This window comes from Necator americanus, chromosome IV, assembly GCF_031761385.1.
Source record: "Necator americanus strain Aroian chromosome IV, whole genome shotgun sequence".
Lineage (NCBI taxonomy): Eukaryota > Metazoa > Nematoda > Chromadorea > Rhabditida > Ancylostomatidae > Necator > Necator americanus.
The window spans coordinates 2,231,378-2,249,483 of NC_087374.1; the positions used below are offsets into that span (position 1 = coordinate 2,231,378).

At 40.3% G+C, this 18,106-nt stretch overlaps 3 protein-coding genes across 5 annotated transcripts; 2 read left to right on the top strand and 1 right to left on the bottom strand.

Annotated features, from left to right (window-relative positions):
• Nucleotides 1-6,174: 6,174 nt before the first annotated feature.
• On the top strand, nucleotides 6,175-7,592 carry RB195_000193 (uncharacterized protein; the record flags this gene model as incomplete). Of its 2 annotated transcripts, XM_064196389.1 has the most annotated exons (7): nucleotides 6,175-6,183; nucleotides 6,352-6,437; nucleotides 6,507-6,619; nucleotides 6,686-6,719; nucleotides 6,750-6,766; nucleotides 7,379-7,472; nucleotides 7,583-7,592. In XM_064196389.1, 7 exons carry the CDS (start codon nucleotides 6,175-6,177, stop codon nucleotides 7,590-7,592), a joined length of 363 nt encoding a protein of 120 aa, XP_064052269.1. The 2 variants fall into 2 exon arrangements, with proteins under 2 accessions (XP_064052269.1, XP_064052270.1); XM_064196388.1 differs by lacking the exon at nucleotides 7,583-7,592 and having other exon boundaries at nucleotides 6,507-6,627; nucleotides 6,686-6,766; nucleotides 7,379-7,414.
• A 4,777-nt stretch (nucleotides 7,593-12,369) lies between these two features.
• On the bottom strand, nucleotides 12,370-18,106 carry RB195_000194 (uncharacterized protein; the record flags this gene model as incomplete). Of its 2 annotated transcripts, XM_064196391.1 has the most annotated exons (7): nucleotides 12,370-12,633; nucleotides 13,783-13,836; nucleotides 13,914-14,065; nucleotides 14,577-14,797; nucleotides 14,861-15,024; nucleotides 15,146-15,258; nucleotides 18,019-18,106. In XM_064196391.1, 7 exons carry the CDS (start codon nucleotides 18,104-18,106, stop codon nucleotides 12,370-12,372), a joined length of 1,056 nt encoding a protein of 351 aa, XP_064052271.1. The 2 variants fall into 2 exon arrangements, with proteins under 2 accessions (XP_064052271.1, XP_064052273.1); XM_064196390.1 differs by lacking the exons at nucleotides 12,370-12,633; nucleotides 13,783-13,836; nucleotides 13,914-14,065 and having other exon boundaries at nucleotides 14,536-14,797.
• RB195_000195 (uncharacterized protein) lies at nucleotides 12,642-12,914 on the top strand (the record flags this gene model as incomplete). The annotated part of the gene is made up of 1 exon (XM_064196392.1): nucleotides 12,642-12,914. One exon carries the CDS (start codon nucleotides 12,642-12,644, stop codon nucleotides 12,912-12,914), a length of 273 nt encoding a protein of 90 aa, XP_064052272.1.

Here is an 18,106-nt window from a genome sequence, read left to right on the forward strand (position 1 = left end):
CACTGATTTTCAAGAGAAATTTGGAGTGATCCTAAATTCGGATAGACATGAGGGGAGAAACACAGTTATAAGTTATAAAATCTGTCAATATTTGGGTTCCCTTGAGGTGTCAGGAAAATCGAAATCCATAAATTTCTTTCACTAAAGGGATCACGGCTATCTGGCGCGTTCCCATCTAGCCGATACGGGCGAACCGCGGACTAGAGACCACTCTGGGGCTGCCTCAAAGCGCTGTTATATAATATTTCGAGGACTATATCTCTGTGTTGCTGCTGTGGCAGGACTGACTTGTAATACCTTTGCATCCCGAACGTCGGTCCTTCAGGCCAAAAGTCTGCAATTAATTGTCTGGGATGTGCAAAGAAGGCAGTTTAAACTTGCCCCAAATAAGCTTCCTCTGTGCACTGTAGGAGGGCGCAACGTCCTTCCACAAAGCCCGTTGGGCTGGAAGCGTATAGATTTGCAGGGACCCTCACAATATGGAGAAGACTCCCGAATAAGGAAGAAGCCTGGCACAGGAGTGCTGGGAACGTCAGGGATGCGGGAGTCATCTAAGCTGCTGAAACGTAAATAAATGAAGTGTCTGGAGTTTACGGATTGGGATGCGCCTCCACGTTCACTTCATTTCAGAACCGTTTGAGGTTACGAACGTGTAACTTGCGTATACGACGACTTGCGAGGTTAGCCGATGTGTCAAGTCAGTGTTTTTGTCCTTCCTGACAAGTCTGGTACCCACTTTGTCGACCCCAGAGGTATGAAAGGCTTGGTGAGCACTAGGGCAGATTCGAAACTTTCTATTCTGAAACGTTATGAAGTGCAAAAGGACCAGAAAATGACAGGGTTGACGACCTGAGCATGTGACATGTGCGCTTGTATTATGAGCGGCCATTGAAGATCTGATGATGCAACCTAGAGAAGTTATACAGAAAAGACGCTACTTTCTACAAGGTCGTCGTTGCCGATTTCAACGTCAGAATTGGCCCCAGAAGAACGTCTGAAGAACTTTACATTGAGATCCATCACCTACAGTGGAACTAGCAAGTGGAGAGGCCTACCGTACCTTCTGTGTTTATCATGACGAGAAAAACTGTCTTTAAAAGGATAAAGTAAAGTCACTGGCGTATCAATCCACTTGGGATGCGAATTCGTAATCGATGAAGTTTTGGAACGCTTATCGGCCTATACAATGACTTGCGAGGCTAGCCGATCTGCCGATCATGTCAGTGTTTTTATCCTCCCAGACAAGTCCGGCACCAATTTATCCAACCTCGGAAGGATGAAAAGCTTGGTTTGCACTAGGGCGGTTTCGAACCCTCGACTGTGTAGCTACAACGGACCTCTAGCGGACTGTGCCTCCCCCGCCCAAACTGTCTTTGGAAACTTGCAATTTTAGAAGAGCTCCTCTATGGGCTGGACTTGTGAATCGGCTGGTGGAAAGCGCTTTGAACAGTGAACATGATCCTTTGAAGGATCCTCATATTTTTTTTATTATGGTAGTAATAATTATTCTACGCCAATACAATTTGGAAGAAGAAAGAAACTCAGTTTAATACGCCACATGGCAACACCGAGGTTAATAGCTGTAGTCCATACTGGAAGAAATATAACAACACCGAGAAGGAACAAATACACTGCACGCGGGATATATGGTATTGTAACATGACGACGCGTCACATCTTCGGTGACCATGTGCACCGAACTGTCTTTGTAGATTGCAACAAACTCGCAAAGCTCTGTTCTTCTTGCTTTTTACATTTCTTCACTATTTCTTCTCGTAATAATTTACGTAATGGTGCATGAATAGGTTCATGTGATCCAGATCTTTTTCCATTACTTTCGCCCTTTGTTTTCTTCTTATGATGCATCAACGATCTTAGTTTCTAGGGGTTAAATTTCTACCTGTTCTTTTGTAAATTTATGTATAATTAATGTTCGTTCTAACAAATTAGACTGAAATCCCGTGTGTGCGTCCTTGAAGTCGGCTGACTAGGAACAGTTAGAAAAAATGGAATAGAAATCAAACTACCTCTGTATTCGTCGGTAACATCGAAACTCTTGTTTTTTTTTTCAGTTTTTTCTTTAATTTCCTTTACAATTTATGACTGCTTTAATATGCATTAATATTTGTTCCTTCTCAGTACTGTAATATTTCTTTCAAGGCAACAGCTATTAAAAATATATTATCAAAAATTGTTGTAAAAGAAAGATAGTTTCTTTCATAATATCCTCTGCACCTTTGATTGACGAAATAAGCAAACAATCGATCTACCATTTTCACTGATTCTCATATTATCATCTGACAGCATCACTGTTAACAAAGTTTTTTTTTCAGATTTTGAGAAAATGTAACCTGACCTCATCAAATGAAGGAAATAGCTATAACTGTGATGATTGTATCAAAGTGATGAAGAGAAGTAGAGTGGTGAAAATGTCGAAGGAAAAATAAGCCAAGAAATTTCAAACATAGTGGAGATCACTGATGGTGAAATAAATAAGAAACTCGCTGCCAACTTTCTCAAGACTGCGATTTTTTTGCAGTCGAATACCGTATGTGCTAGATCATGCGCCTGTGAAGCGTATAATTTTTTGACCTAATAGCGAGAAAAGACAAACAATTGGAATGTCTACACAATGAAAGCCTAATGGCAAAATATTTCAATTTATAACTATCACATTCAAGAACGAACAGTATATTCATGCTTCGATAATTGTCCACTGGAATCGACTTTATATTGGTTTCTGTGGACTTGTACAAAGTTCTCACGAAAACTCCAGGTAGATGTTGTTTTGTTCATGTTTTTCTCACTCTCACATATTCAAAATCCATCTTTAAAGTAAAAGTAGTAAAAGTAAACAAAGTAATGAAATAAGCAGACAGTGTTTTTTGCGCTCGAAATATCATTGCTTCAAGCGAAAAAAAGGCCAATACACTTCAAGGTTTTTCAGTTCCTCCTCTTTAACAAACTATGAAGTAGTAACAACAAAACTGATCTGACTGTAGATACTGAGTAGTATAGGATTTTGCCTTTTGTAATTGAAATCTAACGAAAACGACCAGGTGTGACAGGCATGTGACCTACTGTGAAAGACGGTTGTGTATATAGTAGAGATGATTAATGAAATCATCTCCACTATATACACAACCGTCTTATAACAACCACTATTATTCCTGGAGTGGTAGTAATCTGGTCGAAATTGGCTGTCAAGAGAGTCAGTATGTTAAGAACAAAGAATATTGAAAAAGCGTAGGAGGACAACAGAACGCTATGCTTCACCAGAACAAAAAAAAAATGAAAATGGAAAATGAAAAGATGTTTCTCAGTCCTCAACACTGCCAATGGAGTGGTCGTCGGTGAAGTAACCCGCTGAACCGGCAAGCGCTGTCAGCCTCTGAACTCGAACTATTCGTAGATCGACATATGCGGTTAACGAGGATCCACCACCCGAGTGAGGGGTTGTGGTCTGTAACCAAAAGATGAGATGTGGAAAATCTGGTGGAGACGACGGAATTAGCGCAGAATTGCTGAAATATCTTGCTTCGTCAGGGATTCGTGAGATGACAAAGATCATCCGCGCAATAAGGATAGACGAAAGGATAAATGACTCGTGGAGACGCTATTGTAATTGTCCTCCAAAAGAAGTTATCCGTCGCGGATTCTAGGAACTATCGAGGAATCTCTTTGCTGCATATGGTTTCGCATATGGAATGGAATACGAGAGCGGAATAACGGATATGGAATAGCGATGAATGATTCTGTCCAAGCTCTCACAAAAGAGCGAAGAAGGTTGGGCAGAACTATTTTCAAGGACTGCACTTCTCGGCGAGGAAGCGGGTAATCGCGTCAAGTCAGTAGGTCAATGAGGAAGAGCAATAACTGAAAATTGCATCGATTGTTTGTATACTCCGATAGTCACTGTTTTCTGGAGTCGATGTTTTGAGGAATCCATCAGCGTAGCTTTTCTTTTCCCACGTTCCCTTTCTTAGTAATTGATATTTACTCTATCTATCTATTTTAATTATATCCGTGCATTTATCGAAATGACAACAGAACAACACCTGGTACTTTGACGTTGATTTCCAGACCATCACTATCAAAAAACAGCGGTTTTTCGTTTCTCCCACCAAATAATTATATATTCACACACGTAGTTGTTTCAGCGATGCGAAAGTAATGGAACTACGAGATCTTCACTGAGATACTTCTAAAAACACATGTAAATTATTTTTCATAAGTTTTCAGAAACATTTCTGTGAATAATTTATCTAAAGAAGTGTTCTTTATGAATGCAACAGATAAAAGGTTTATTATTCTAGTAATCATACAAAATCAGAAAACATTCGTCAAATTATGCCACCTCACCAACGTCGGATTTCAATTTGGCTTTAGTGCGGACACTCCCAAAACTTTTGGATCCATTGGTATCGGCAACAACTTTTTTTCCACTTTTTTTGTAGCAACAAAGCAAGTATCGACAGTTTAATCCTTTTCACTCTGTTTTTGCCGCACGTGCGACACTGAAAACATGAAAACGTAAATTCTCTGTCGCCGCAGCGGCGACACGCTTGTTTCGTAAAGCGACTGGTTGATCAGTTACGTGGAGAATCCCGAGAAGATCGATCATATCCATTAACTTCATCCGAGACTATGCTCGACAAAAATACACATTCACATATTACGGAAAGAAAAGAAAAGAGACCGTATCGTATGTTTTATGGTAGTTGTAACCTACAGCAACAAATATAGACATATTGGTCTCCGCGAGATCTTCAACGGGAATCACGGTGAACGAACAATCTGCTGAACTCGTGGACGAATCAGCAAATATGCGCTAAAACCAGTTCGGGATTTAATTTTTCAACGAGGTGACTACGGTCGGCGGTCTGATCGCCAACTACGTCAGTTGTTAGTCTGCCTACTCACTATTCGACCCATAATGACGTGCGGAGATTCGGGCACCGCCGACGTGACAGATGATGAAGAAGCTCGGTTGTATGCCGTTATGACTCTGCTATGGACTTGCAGTTATGTATTCTGAGAGCTAAGAACAATGGCGTATTCCAGCTAGCTGAGGTACGGAAACAGGTATTTCTGTTCTGTATACCATCAGTTAACCCCCATACCATATTGTTATCTCAGTGAATTGTAGGGAAACTTACGACTATAACATTAACGTCACGTCTTTCGAAAGCCATCAACTACGGTGGTTCTGTTATTGTAGCTGATGTCATAAGTTCGGAGCATATCTAAACTCATGTAAGTTGGAACACTTAGTTTCTCGTTGAAAAAACTTCAGGATATCACACTTATCCGGAAACAGGCCTTCAGAAATGAAGTTTAAGAAGTTCATGTATAAGCGCTGCTGAGTCCTATGATTAGTTAGTCTAAGTATAATTAATTCTATGACTAGTTGAAAGTTAGCGGAGCGTAGAAGGAACTTTTGTTTGCACTTAGCATTTTGGTCAGATTCAGTTGGAAATCAATGAATTTTTCGTGATATTTACCTCTGGCTTTAACATCTACCGCACACTCAGAAGTCTTTGCTTGCCAATGTTGTGCCCTTATTTAGCGTTGATTTTGTAGTTCACAACTCATCAATCATCATCTTGGACTAAACTGTAAGTTTTTAAGACGCTTGATTTGTTGTAAAAATACGTTCCTGTGCGGTCATGTGGTAAGTGTTTAATTGCCAGATTAGGTGACCCATGCGGTCCTAAGTAGAGTCGGATCGAAACGACAAGAAAGTTTGTGCAGCCGGGAGCTAATTGCGGCGGCTAGTTGTGCTAGTAAGCATTCTCCTTTGATTCCAACCGCTACGCTTGGACGCACCGCTTCAAGTGCAGCCGCCTACGCAACTGCAGCGAGCTTCCAGGATCGAGTAAATCATCTGCTCTTTCCAGGAGAAACTGTTGAAGGTGTCGATATTAAGGCGTTAAGCGAAGCAGGAAGTGATTCGAGCGGTGAGTTATGCAATTCGATCGAGATGTTTCGAATTAGAGTGCGACAGCGTGGTTTTGGGGTGTCGTGCCAACTTCTTCATGGTTGGATCTTCGCTTACTTCCACACACGTACTTGAAGCCAACCACTAACTTCCTGTAACGGTACCACCAGTTTTCAGCTGCACCTATGAGTGGTCGATAACGTCTCTGGAGCGGCTTTTAGGAATTTTCGTTGAATGGTAGAGGTATGCTTAAAGAGGACATGTTCCACTACGTTGCGTTGGCGGTCTTTGGCTAACAATTAAAATGCTGCATTTTTCATATACAAGAAGGCACTTGTTTACATTGAGCATCCAGGATCTCCTAATTTTTTTTTGAAACTAGGTTTCCCTTTGCAATTAAATGTGTTTCAGGGGGCACACGATAGGCTTTACCTCAGTCCAGAGGAGACGATATTCCTTTCCATTTTCCATGAAGAACAAAAGAGTTTTGACACCAGGTGTGTAGCAATGAGGTATATATTCCGAAACTTTCGTTATTTACTATGAATTCAATATCCGATTCATAGGGTTGTTCATTGTGGAGTTGGCTCTTTTCCTGTAATGTCGCTTGTGTTAGCTTTCGATGCGAATATTTATTTGTTTGTTGGTATGAATCGTGTGCTGACCAATATAAGAAAAGGTCTTGTGGTCCATGTTGATTTTTTTTTGTTTTTAGATCTAAATGAGCGTCAATTGCCTTCTTCAGGGTTTGATAATATTGAGTGTGATCGTACCAAACGGTTTGAATACGGCAAATCATAGACATCCAGACACAGTGTTTATTTCGGTATGTTTGGATTGTCTTTTGTCAAACGTCTTTTCAAAACCGAAGAATGAAGTGCCTTTTTCTGGATAATACAAGATGGTCCAAATTATTGGTATTTAACGGTAACGATGTGCAGCATCGGGCAAAACTGCTGTGCAAAAACGTTATCTCGTAAAAAGGCTGCGAGATGGTCTCTATTGTAGAAAGGGAGGGACTTTTTGTAACATACTTCGTAACACTAGTACGGTGACGGACGAAGTCTCGTTTTTTATTCTCCAAACTTTTTTTTGTTAAGTAGCGATTTGGAAGTTGAATTCTTTCGGAGTTGAAAGTCAAAGCAATTCGCTGTATATACTATAAGAATGTCGAGGCTTCAAAAACTGGTGGAAATAATGAAAATGCTGGGAAAAACACGAATTGGTAAAAAAAAGAAGAACGAGAACTTCCCCTTAAATTTCGTATTTCTGTCTCTTTTTTTTAATGTGTGCGGATATCCTTCGGGCGGTCGCAGTCCTGAGCGCAGTAAACAGGCACGATTGTGTCTGCCGAAAGGAATTTACCCGGGAGACACAATCGTCTTCCTTCCTTGTTTCTACAAACCGCTCCTTTTATGAATTGCATTATGCTGTCTAGATGTCGACATCAACGACGACGTTGAACGAAAGATGAATGAACTGAAGGCCAAAAGCTGTCGTGTGTTTATGCCTAAAAAAAGGAGAAAAATGGGGTACTTCGCTACTTTCAGGAGTATTTTGTTTGTTGTTTTCCTTTCCAATTCTTGGAATATTTTGAACTATATTGCTAATTTATGTCTTTATTTACACATAGCATTTATAGGTGTTTATAGTCGGGACGAAGCGACGTGAAGCACGAATGTAGTTGCAGGAGTGGTCGCGCTGTATCTACGCTGTTTTAACGACCCGCGGCGTCCAGCGAGCGGTTTGCTTGATAATTTGCCAAAGTGAAGTCACCCGGATCGATACAGGCCGCAGTTTTTTGTTTGTTTTCATTTTTTGCTTTTCCCTCTGGTTTTTTTCGTCTTTTAAGTTTCTTTTTTTTTCGTATTTTTGTTACATTCCCTGGTACTTGCTTTTGTTATGTAAATTAATGTTGTATCTGTATTGTTCTTATGTCATTTTGTTATTTTTGTTCATGTTTTGCTTTTCAAATTTGGTTCAAAATTGTATTTATTTCTATGTTAATGTCTTTTTTTTTGTTTCTTCGCCTTCCCTCCCTACCTTACAAACAAGGGAAAGCATTGACATGAAACTAATCACACGAACAAAAACAATACAATTACTTTAGAACAGTGCAGATACAATATAGATCTACATACATAACAAAAGGAAATACAGCAAACACAGCAAAAATACGAAAAAAAAACTTAAAAGCTAAAAAAAAAACTAAGAAGAAGAACAAAAAATGAAAGCAAATGAAAAATTGCGGCCAAATTCGAACTGGATGAATTATTTTCACGTTTTACGTTCTGCAATCGTGCTTCACGTCGTTTTGACCCGATTATGTTTTACTTATGTCCTGTTTTATTCTTTGTGGTTTCCGCTAAACGCTAAGCAGTTTAGCACCGGGTATGCGCATATCAAGAACTGTAGAACATCGCAAGGTTTAGTCCTAAATATTGTTCAAATAACAAAGCTCGTCTGATGTTTGTAGTAGGATCAAACAATGCTGTAATCGGATGGCAAATGCAACCACATATATGATCCATTGGTGAAAAGCAGTAACCTTGGACAACGTAAGAGTTGAAGCACTTCTTGAATATGTTGTTTTTGAAGGTGTCTTGTCTTGACAATATCGATTTATGTTAGCGTTGTGCTAGAGAAAGTTTAAAAATTGATACTAATTACTCAGTTTTGGGAATAGAGTGGAAACTCCCGTATGTGAATAACCGCAGAAATCTGGATTCTCGGCGAAAACTGAACATAACTGAAAACGAGTAGATGAACTGGAAATCTAATATCTAAGTTTTTACGCTAAACAAAGTCAAACGAGGACCCGTTTCGCATGTAAAAGAAGACACGTGGTTTTAGATTTGTTTTTATGCTCTCTTAAGGAAGACCCTACACTATACTTCCGAGTTCTTTCAATAAGGCGCTAGTTTCTATTGGCATTCGTTTGTTTTTGATAGAGTTCTCAACAGAGAACTAAGAAAATCTGTCGAATATGTCAAATATGGAGAAGCCGGGGCATGGGATCCAGACACATGGGATGCAGTTCTACGATAAAATCCCAACAATGTTTCAATTCCTTTAATATGTACTAAGCTCCTACAAAGTGCACATGGAAACAAAAAATACTGTTGAAAAGTTGTGCTATTTAATAATAGCGTAATGAATGTATGCTATTTAATACACAACTTCTGTCCACTAGACAAATGGATTTTGTTTCTTTTTATTTTTTCGACTCTTGTTTTTTTTTTGGATCATTACGCTGAAGGATCAGGGAGACAACCTCTGCTTCTAGCATTCAATCGAAATGTTAAAACCAGCGAAGCGGCCGCCGGGATTTATGCTATGCATATTGAGGATTGAATCAGACGGAAAAAGCTTTAAAAAGAAACAAAAAAGCGAAAAAAACATAGCTAAAACCAATTTGAGATACCGAGAAACCTAATAGGTGATGGAAGGAGATTAATTTATTAAGCAGTAATGGTTCTTCTCATCGCGAGAAAATTCCAAGGAAGTGAATTTTTTCAACCCACGAGTATAGGACAACCGGCGTCTGGTTAGTCCTCGCGGTCAAGATTCCCATCTTTGAGGGGCGGAAACGAACAGCGGACACTATTTTCAAGCATTACTCCTTTTACACAATACCAATAGTTAGATTAATCGCCCTTATTATTTCGATTAAATTCGAAAAACAGTGTCAAAAATACATAGTTTTATCCACTTGACACACCTTTTTAATGGACAAGAAAAAAAAAACCATCAACGAAACTAAAAGATTGAAACACGACTTTCTCGAAGAGTGATTATTTTCTATTTAATGGTATATAACATTTTGCCAGTACTTCTACCCACTCCTATAATTTCGTATAGTCTCCTTAAGAGCCACTATTCTTGCTGTTTCAAAAGAGTTAGGTCAAAAAGTACCGTATCCTGCATGCTTTTTTTTGCTTGCATCCAACAGATTCAGATTCAGATTGACTTTCACATGGTGTTTCTTCCGAAATTTGAAGTGTCATCAAAAAGCAGTCGAATTTTTCAGAAAAACCGTAACATACTTAAACATTTAGAACTACATCAAATTCATCGCACATGTGCAGAAGGACGGAAGAGAAAAATCTCACATTAGTTGCGCACCAACAAAAATAATAAAATAATATAATTATAAACTTTTGGACACCTTTACCAAGTAAAAAAACGAGTATCACACCTTAGTATCAAGAAATCTCTTGAAAAATCGGCTCCTTTTCGTACTCAATCAAGTTTCATCCTCTAACTTTGTCGTTTCAGCTACTAACGGCTTTGATTTCTCTTTTCCAATAAAAAATGGTTCAATAATGCACATTCGGTAACTTCAAAGTATTTGATTGTAAGTAAAAACCAGATATTTCTGAACGTCGTGCTATTTTCCTCCATAACTTCCGGACAGGTTGTTGAAACTCCTTTTGAAGCGCGATAATACTGTATCTGAAAAATGAATTTCAATGCACATGAAGGATTTAATAGATATCGCTAATATCAATAGGTATTTGATATTCAAATATCAGTAGATTTAATAGATACAATTTAAAACGTCAGCTAATTCGGGATCGCTTGTACGATACCATCTGTACAACACTAAATTGTATGATCCGTCCCACAATTAGACCAAGAGGCTGCTCGAGATTTAGTGTAATCTACCTGATTTCTTACACGAGGTGTGACTACGAATATGTTATTGAAACGGCATGACCGCTATATGTTCGCATCAATGAACACGCGAATGGAAGGATTAGGCTAGGAGAATAGACACCTTAAGGCCACAAAACACAAAAATACGAGGAGTCGATTCTGAAATCAAGATCCAAAGCGCACGAATCTAAAATGCTCGAGAATCACAGGGAGCATTCTGGATCCTACCCAAAAACCATAAAATGGTTTCAGGCGTACTGGCGCACTATTTTCTACAGGGAGTTCGACTGGAGCGCGCCAGCCTTGTGCGGCGCCGTATCTTCCGGGCCGTTTTTTTACGGCAATTAGGAAAAAATGGACGGAATCACCCTTCTCTCCATAATCTACGATCCCGTATACGAATACTCCACCTGAAATCCGTACCACCTCAGATTCATGGGGTGATGCCTTTAAGCCAAGTGAGCAAGCTAATGTTAGGAATATTTAAGAATACTCACGGTGTCGCACCGAGCCATAGTTGCCAACCTATCACTGTTAAAAAGAACTTAATAGTATCGTCATCAAAATATCCGGCGATGCAAAATAAACCTAGCATTGATAAATAGAGAGCAGAATTGATTGTGGCCTGAAACATCTTTCTAGAAATGTTCATATTTTTACTGTGTGAAAGATGTAGTAGTTTGAATAAAACTCAGAGGATGAGAAACGCGAAGTAACGGATTGAATGAAGACTTTTTACTGTTTAATAGAGGCGTATCACGAAATTGATGTTCTATGGAATAATCAAGAAGAAAACCGTAGTTTGGGCTGTACATTAGGAGTATTAGTATGTAACATTAGTAACATCATTAATCTCTTCTCAGTTCCCCATAATTGGCCTGAAAAATGGTGTAAGATCCACCTTACTTCCAAGGAGGTTCGTGAGAATGCACCATCCTTGTACGTAAAATTCCTAAAAAACGCCGTCTTAAACGCTGTTTTTATACCACGATTAGGGAAGTTGAGCGGAGCCACGCTAGTTTCCGTATCTACAACGCGAACTACGCGTGTACATGGAATTTCCGTACACGTCAATTCGTGATACGCTGCCTTTATAAATAAGGATTTAGTTCGCAGGTCCGAGCGGGATTGTGCTTATTTCCAACATATAATCCAGAAATAATCGAATGAAACCCCCTTGGCTGGATCTGTGCCCTCAACTTACTCGACCTAATGCGCAGGTTGATATCACTCGAGGCGACAGCCCGCATCTTTGCTGATGTGTGCCGTCCTTGAGCATACCTCTGTCCAAGCCTCTCGATCTCCAACAAGAGTATGCACAAAATTAATCCATTCGTCAGTACTGCATGCCTTCCGAAACCTTACGTCTTGTCTGAACTTCCTATCCACTTCTATCCAGAGTGTCCTCTTTCATCACCTTAGTCTTTCACTAGTCCAAAACCTCTGTTTTTGTCCAGGTAGTCTTTTCCGGACAGCTTTAACCGGATAAACTTCGGCATGTTTAAGGTCTTCTCGTATCATATACCCATCTATTTCCGGTTAAATATCTTCATTGTGACATACACAAGACGAAAGTACCCAAGCAGCCTTCTAAGCAGCTTTCGTTCCGTGCAATGGAGCCTCTCCATAGCCGTAGACGTCCGAGTTTCCCATCCATAATGGGGCATATTGCGGGTAGGTAGACTCCTAACTTGATTTTGTTGGTGACGGGGACGACCACTAGCATTTCGTTGAGGAGTTGAGTGCAGGATTGGCCTCAGTGCATCGTTGCTAAATATCTTCCTGTCGTTCCTCTTCAACATGGTGACAGAATTCGACGACAATTTCAATTGGTTGTCCGTTCACTCTGACTTCCGTTCTAGGTATCGATGAAACTCTCATCTGTTTGCACTTATCAGAACGTAGACGTAGTCTATGGGCTGCAGCTAGCTTCGGTACAAGGATGACATCATGTTGACATTTCGTACTGCTTTCCGCGAATATAACAACAATATAACACACTCGAGATCCGTCAGAGCTGATGTCCTGATGGTGCTAGGACAATGTCGGGAGGACACCGTTTCACTGTCCTTCGCATAATGTTGGCATCGGTGGCAAAACTGGAAAGGAAGGATCCTGTCACTGCCCCTCGTCTTACTCCAGTTACCGCCTCAAAGGGTGCTGTACATCCTGTCAGTGTTCCAATTGCACAAGTTCTTCGTTTATTTATGTCATCTAGCAACAAACTTTCTTGGTACTCTATTGGCACGAAATGCGTTGAAAAAACGGTTTCGGCGAGGGGAATCGGAAGCGGCTACAAAGTCCAGAAATGCTAATTGCATTAGCTTCGAATACCACTGCTATATTTCGATCCCTCTCCTGACCATGAACACCTGGACAGTCGCAGATCGGCCAGGACGAAAGCCAGCTTGCTCGTCGCGCGTTGTTTCTTTGCGATGTTGAAGAATTGGGTACAGGATAATTCGCTCCAAAACCTTATACGTAACACGGATCAAAGGGGTTCCTCGATATTTCCTAGGGTCCGTGACAGATAACTTCTAGTGGAGGGGAATTATGATAGCGGGTCTCCACTAGTCAGATATCCTTCCTTCAATCGTTATTGGACGGATGATCTTTGTCATCTCAGGAATCCCAGACGGAAGAAGATATTCCAGCACTTCTACGCATCAGGTCCACTAGATTCTTCATTTTTCGTCTTTTGGATACATTTCAACTCGATCGGAGGTTCTGCTCTGCATCCAAAAGATCTGTGTTCTCAACTGTGCGAGTTATTACGAGTAACTGAAAGATGACTATTTTGCACACATCTGTATAAAATTCTCTAGTTGTCCTACTGGCGTGACGAGGCTAAGTTCTGCAAAAAAAAAATTCAAAATGTCGAAGATGAAATTTGTGATGCGTACTAAAAAGTAGCCGAAATGTACGAGTGAATTATTGTGAAGGAACCGTTGAGAATGGGTATGAGGTTCGTGAGGAGAAGTTGCTTCACGACCACTTGTAAAACACTAGAAAAACAATTATATTCAGACTAACGTTAGTCGCTCGCTCGTGATTCAAATGATAGTTGCTACACATCTACAGTACTACCGGTATGACGATAGAGCTAAGCTTTGGAAAAAATTTGAGAACTTTGATGACATCTTGCTTGTAATAGAGTATCAAATATGTACAATATGAACATACCTGAAGAAACCAAGGTTTTTCGCGTTTTGATCGATTAGGAATGTCTGCATCTCTCTGAAACAAGCTAAACGTTGCATTTGTCGACTATAGTGGCAATAAACTACAACAAACAATTTCCAAGCACTACCGACCTCAGTAATATGTTTTACTCGGGATAAGGAGAAGATGTCCAGTGTTGTAGTTAGCAGGGCCAAAATAGCATTACCTATGAACGGAAGAATTCGGTTGCACGCGATGTAGATGAATTGTTTGGATTGACGGTCAAACACAAAATGGCAGTCCGCTGAAACCTGCTGAAAATTTCGAAAGTTCAAATAAAGCTTAGTGTGATCATTTCTGCAGCTTCTTGTTACGTTCAACGTCCGAGGTCATCATCGGCCACGCAACATATAGTATTCATATTTCCTAACTCCTGCATATAAGTTCGTAGTAAACTGTTTCAATTTTGATCATAGAAAGTGTTTGTGAAAAAATCAACGAATTGAACACTAGAGTTACAGCAAAAAGGTATGCGATTTCTCGCGAATGTTTGAGATGGTCTTATTCACGTTTCAGAAGTGTTTCTGAGACACATCCATTGATTTGATTTTTCTTGTTGTAGTGTCTCGTACCATAAACTTATGTAGAAATAATTTGGAGGGTGAGTGAGAACGGAAAATTACATTAAATAAGATTGAGTAGGAAGATTTGCCAAATAGATTAAGGTGATAATCTAACTCACACAACACAAAATCACGTCTCACTATCACAAAATCACGTCTCGCAAACAGATAATGGTGATAATGTGAACTCACAGTACACATAATCTACTCTCACTATGAATCCCAAAAGCCAAGAAATGATAACCATTGTCACAGTTGTGCTCTTCGTAAACCAAGTGTTATATTTTAATGGATATAAGACAGCGAGCAAACGATTGGCCGTCATTCCAACTGATGTAAGGATACTTGAATATTGCAGTCCTATGGCAAAATAGCCAATTGCAGGTCGATAACGTTGCGGAACCCACTCACCACTGAAACAAGTTCCCTATTGTTCATGCACACAACTCTTTCTGAAAATAGTTTAATTAACGTACATTATCAGTTCGGATGGAACCAGTATCATCATTACAATTAACAGCTCCAGTCCATCAGCTATAAGCTTTGATAGTATCAAATATCGAAACGGTGTAAAGTTTCGACGATAGTAAAAAATTTGAACAACCACAAATAGCAGTGGAACAAGACCAATGAAGTCTACCTGGGTATGCGCAAAATTATTATTTGTCGATCTCTTTTTTTGGTTCTTTTTCTAGTTTCGAACAATCAGCTGTCTTGGAGTAATACTTACTCGCTTAGATACTTAGAGGGGCCGTCCTCACTGAAAGTGCGGATCCGAGCATCATTTCCAGCCGTTTCGCTTCTTCGCCAACCATATCCAAGATGTCCTCCAGTTTCGTGGGCGACGTTGATGTGATCTTTGAGCCGTATCCAGCTTAATCAATCCAGTCTACCAATCAATTCTTCGGTTTCGACATGCGCTCCGTTGTTTCGCGAAGACGGGGCATTTTTCTAAAGTCGGAGCACCGACGAGCGGCTGTGTTGTGTGCTCCTGTTAAACTTTAGAAGACATCTCTTGATGGGTCTGTGAGGAGTATGTAGGTAGCTTCCTAGACGTGGTAGCAGTGTCTGCCCATGTCTCCGCTGTATAACATAGCGCTGAAAGAACTGTGGAGTGAGGGTGGAGCTCTTGGTCGGTCAGTTGGTCCGTAGCTTTTCTGTCCAGCTTGCCCTCTGTCCTCCTCTGTCCTAGTAGTAGACGTTCTTCATGAAATGTTTCTTCTCTCTGTTTATTCGCAATCGTGTTCTCTTCCCTGCTTCGTTCAACTTCTTGAACGTCGTCTGTGCTTCATTGGTACCTCTCGAAGGGAGAACGATGCAGTCCTCAAAACGAAGGTTTGAGAGGAATCTTCCATCAACACATATGCTCCTTGTCTACTCTTTATGAACTTTAAGCTTTCGACAGCGTAGAAACGAATGGAATACTGTCAGCGCTGGTCGACCACAGTTTTTATGCGTCATATGTGAGGGCATTATCCAATTGCTGCGATCGGTGCACCACTGCGATACAGCTTTTCCGCCTCCGCTGAGGTAATTTTTGCAAAAAATAAAAAAAAATATGGACTAAAATAGCAGTTGTTAACAATTACTCAAGCCCGCTGGAGAAATGCTTTTATTGAGGATTACGAGGTTTTTTTTGTAGTGAAGTAAATTATCACACCACTGAAAGCAGCATACCACGAAATTGACGATACTAGAAACGGCCTACTTTTTGCTTACTTTTTACACGTGGCACCTCATGAGACCCTCGTACACGCTCCGCAGAGCTCGCAAAACTGATGAGATCTCCTCAGCAGCCTATTCAAGTAAACTAATGAGTAACTGCTGCTGAACCTGTAACTGCTGAAGAAACTGGCACGTGTGTGAGGGTAATGCACCATAAAGGACCTCGTAAGAAAAAATGTGTTTTGAATACGAAAAAGTGTTTTACGAGCCATATTTCAGGACGATTAGGTAGAAATGAGCGTAGTCACACTCGTACTCGTATTCTACCACCCGAACGCTATCTTTTCCTTAAGGGACATTGTCAATTTCGTGGTCAATGCTGCCTTTAAGAAAACGCAGTCTAAGTTGACTTCATTTTTTTCATCATTTCATGATACTTTCGAAAATATTGCTCGTTACTTCTAAAGGCCTAAATGGTCCCATAAAGCCAACCATTTTCGTGGCTAGAAAGCTGAAACAAATCTAAATGATCATTCAGTTGATAGGTTAGTCCTTTTATAATGTAAATACCGTGAGGTACGAAAATTTCTCTGTATTGTACCAATTTTAGTACATGTTCAGTAATAAACGGGTGGCTGTAACGCAGTCGGTAAGAGGCTCGGCTGTGACTCCATGATCGGTGGTTCATTCCGGATCCATGATCGGTGGTTCATTCCTGAACTAGCCCATCATTCTCAGGTCGATACACTACTACAGGGCTTGCTCGGGCAAGTTATTTTAAAGTTGCACACGCATTCATAAACCTCAAGTGAAGTAATTGCGACCAGTTCGTTCAGTCCCGTAAACTTCTCCCACAGGGACTGATGAGCGCTGTTCACTTTAACTATTATTCTTCCTGGCAATGTATACAAGTTTTAGAATGCATAACGAAACCTACGACAATCATAAGAACTCCAGCGCAAGTAGAACTAATTTCCATTGCTGCGATTTTCCAGGGTGTATTCGAACTTATCCCTTGGGAATCTGAAATATATACTATCTGTTTTTTTTTCAAAAGTAAATACGAAAGCTGAGATGTACCGCTTCTTCACCAGGAGTTACAGTCGTGTCTGCACATAAACGTTGGAATTCGCCGTTGGACATATAACACTGCGCACTTGAGATAAGTAGGCGGCGTCTCCACCGTTGTTTATCTGTTAAAAGGCAAGATACTAACAATTTAGAAAGTTTGATCTTATCCATCTTAGAAAAACACCCTTTCAATATTTGAACTTCAAAAAAAAAAATTATATAGCGCCGGCGGTCTGCTTCGCCATCCTCTCGCACTGCTTAGCTTCTCTAAGTTTGATAGATTAACCATTCTAGCATAAATGCTGGTGAGAGGAAACGCTGCGTGCATAAAAACACGAAACAATGAAAGCAGAGAAGAGGACCACTGATTTTAGAGATAATTTCGAGAAGTTTGGAGTGTTCCCAAATTTTCTTAAAATAATTGATGGGCTTCTGGTTCCTGACATGAAACTTCATTGTGCACAACATTATTTTTATTATTGTCTCTAGCCTACTACAAAAAATCCTTTGCTAATGTGCGTATGCGAAGAGGGATCGCAGTCAATGGAAAGTTGTAGGATTTGTTGGCATCCGCATAGGATGATGACTGCTGTATTTGGCGATATGATAAACTTTTGAAGAATGTATTGTTCCTTTTCATTTGGAGTGACATGAAGAGAGAAACTAAGTAATGAAAAGCTACGTGATGCGTTCCCATCTAGCAAATAATGCTAACCGCGGACTAGTGGCGACCTTGTGCCTGGTTTGAAGTGGAGATGTGTTTAGAGGGGTGACTGTCAGTTACTGCTGTGCCAGGACTGACCTGCAATACCCTTGTATTCCGAATGTTGGTCATTTGAGTGAAAAGTCAGCGACCAAGTGAAAGGTGCAAAGACGGCAGCTTAGAATTGCCCCCAACCTTGCAAGGCCTCACAATATGAAAGAGTCTTCCGAATCCGAAGGAAGCCTGGTGCGGAGTCAGGGAAAGTCAGGGATACAGGAGCCAT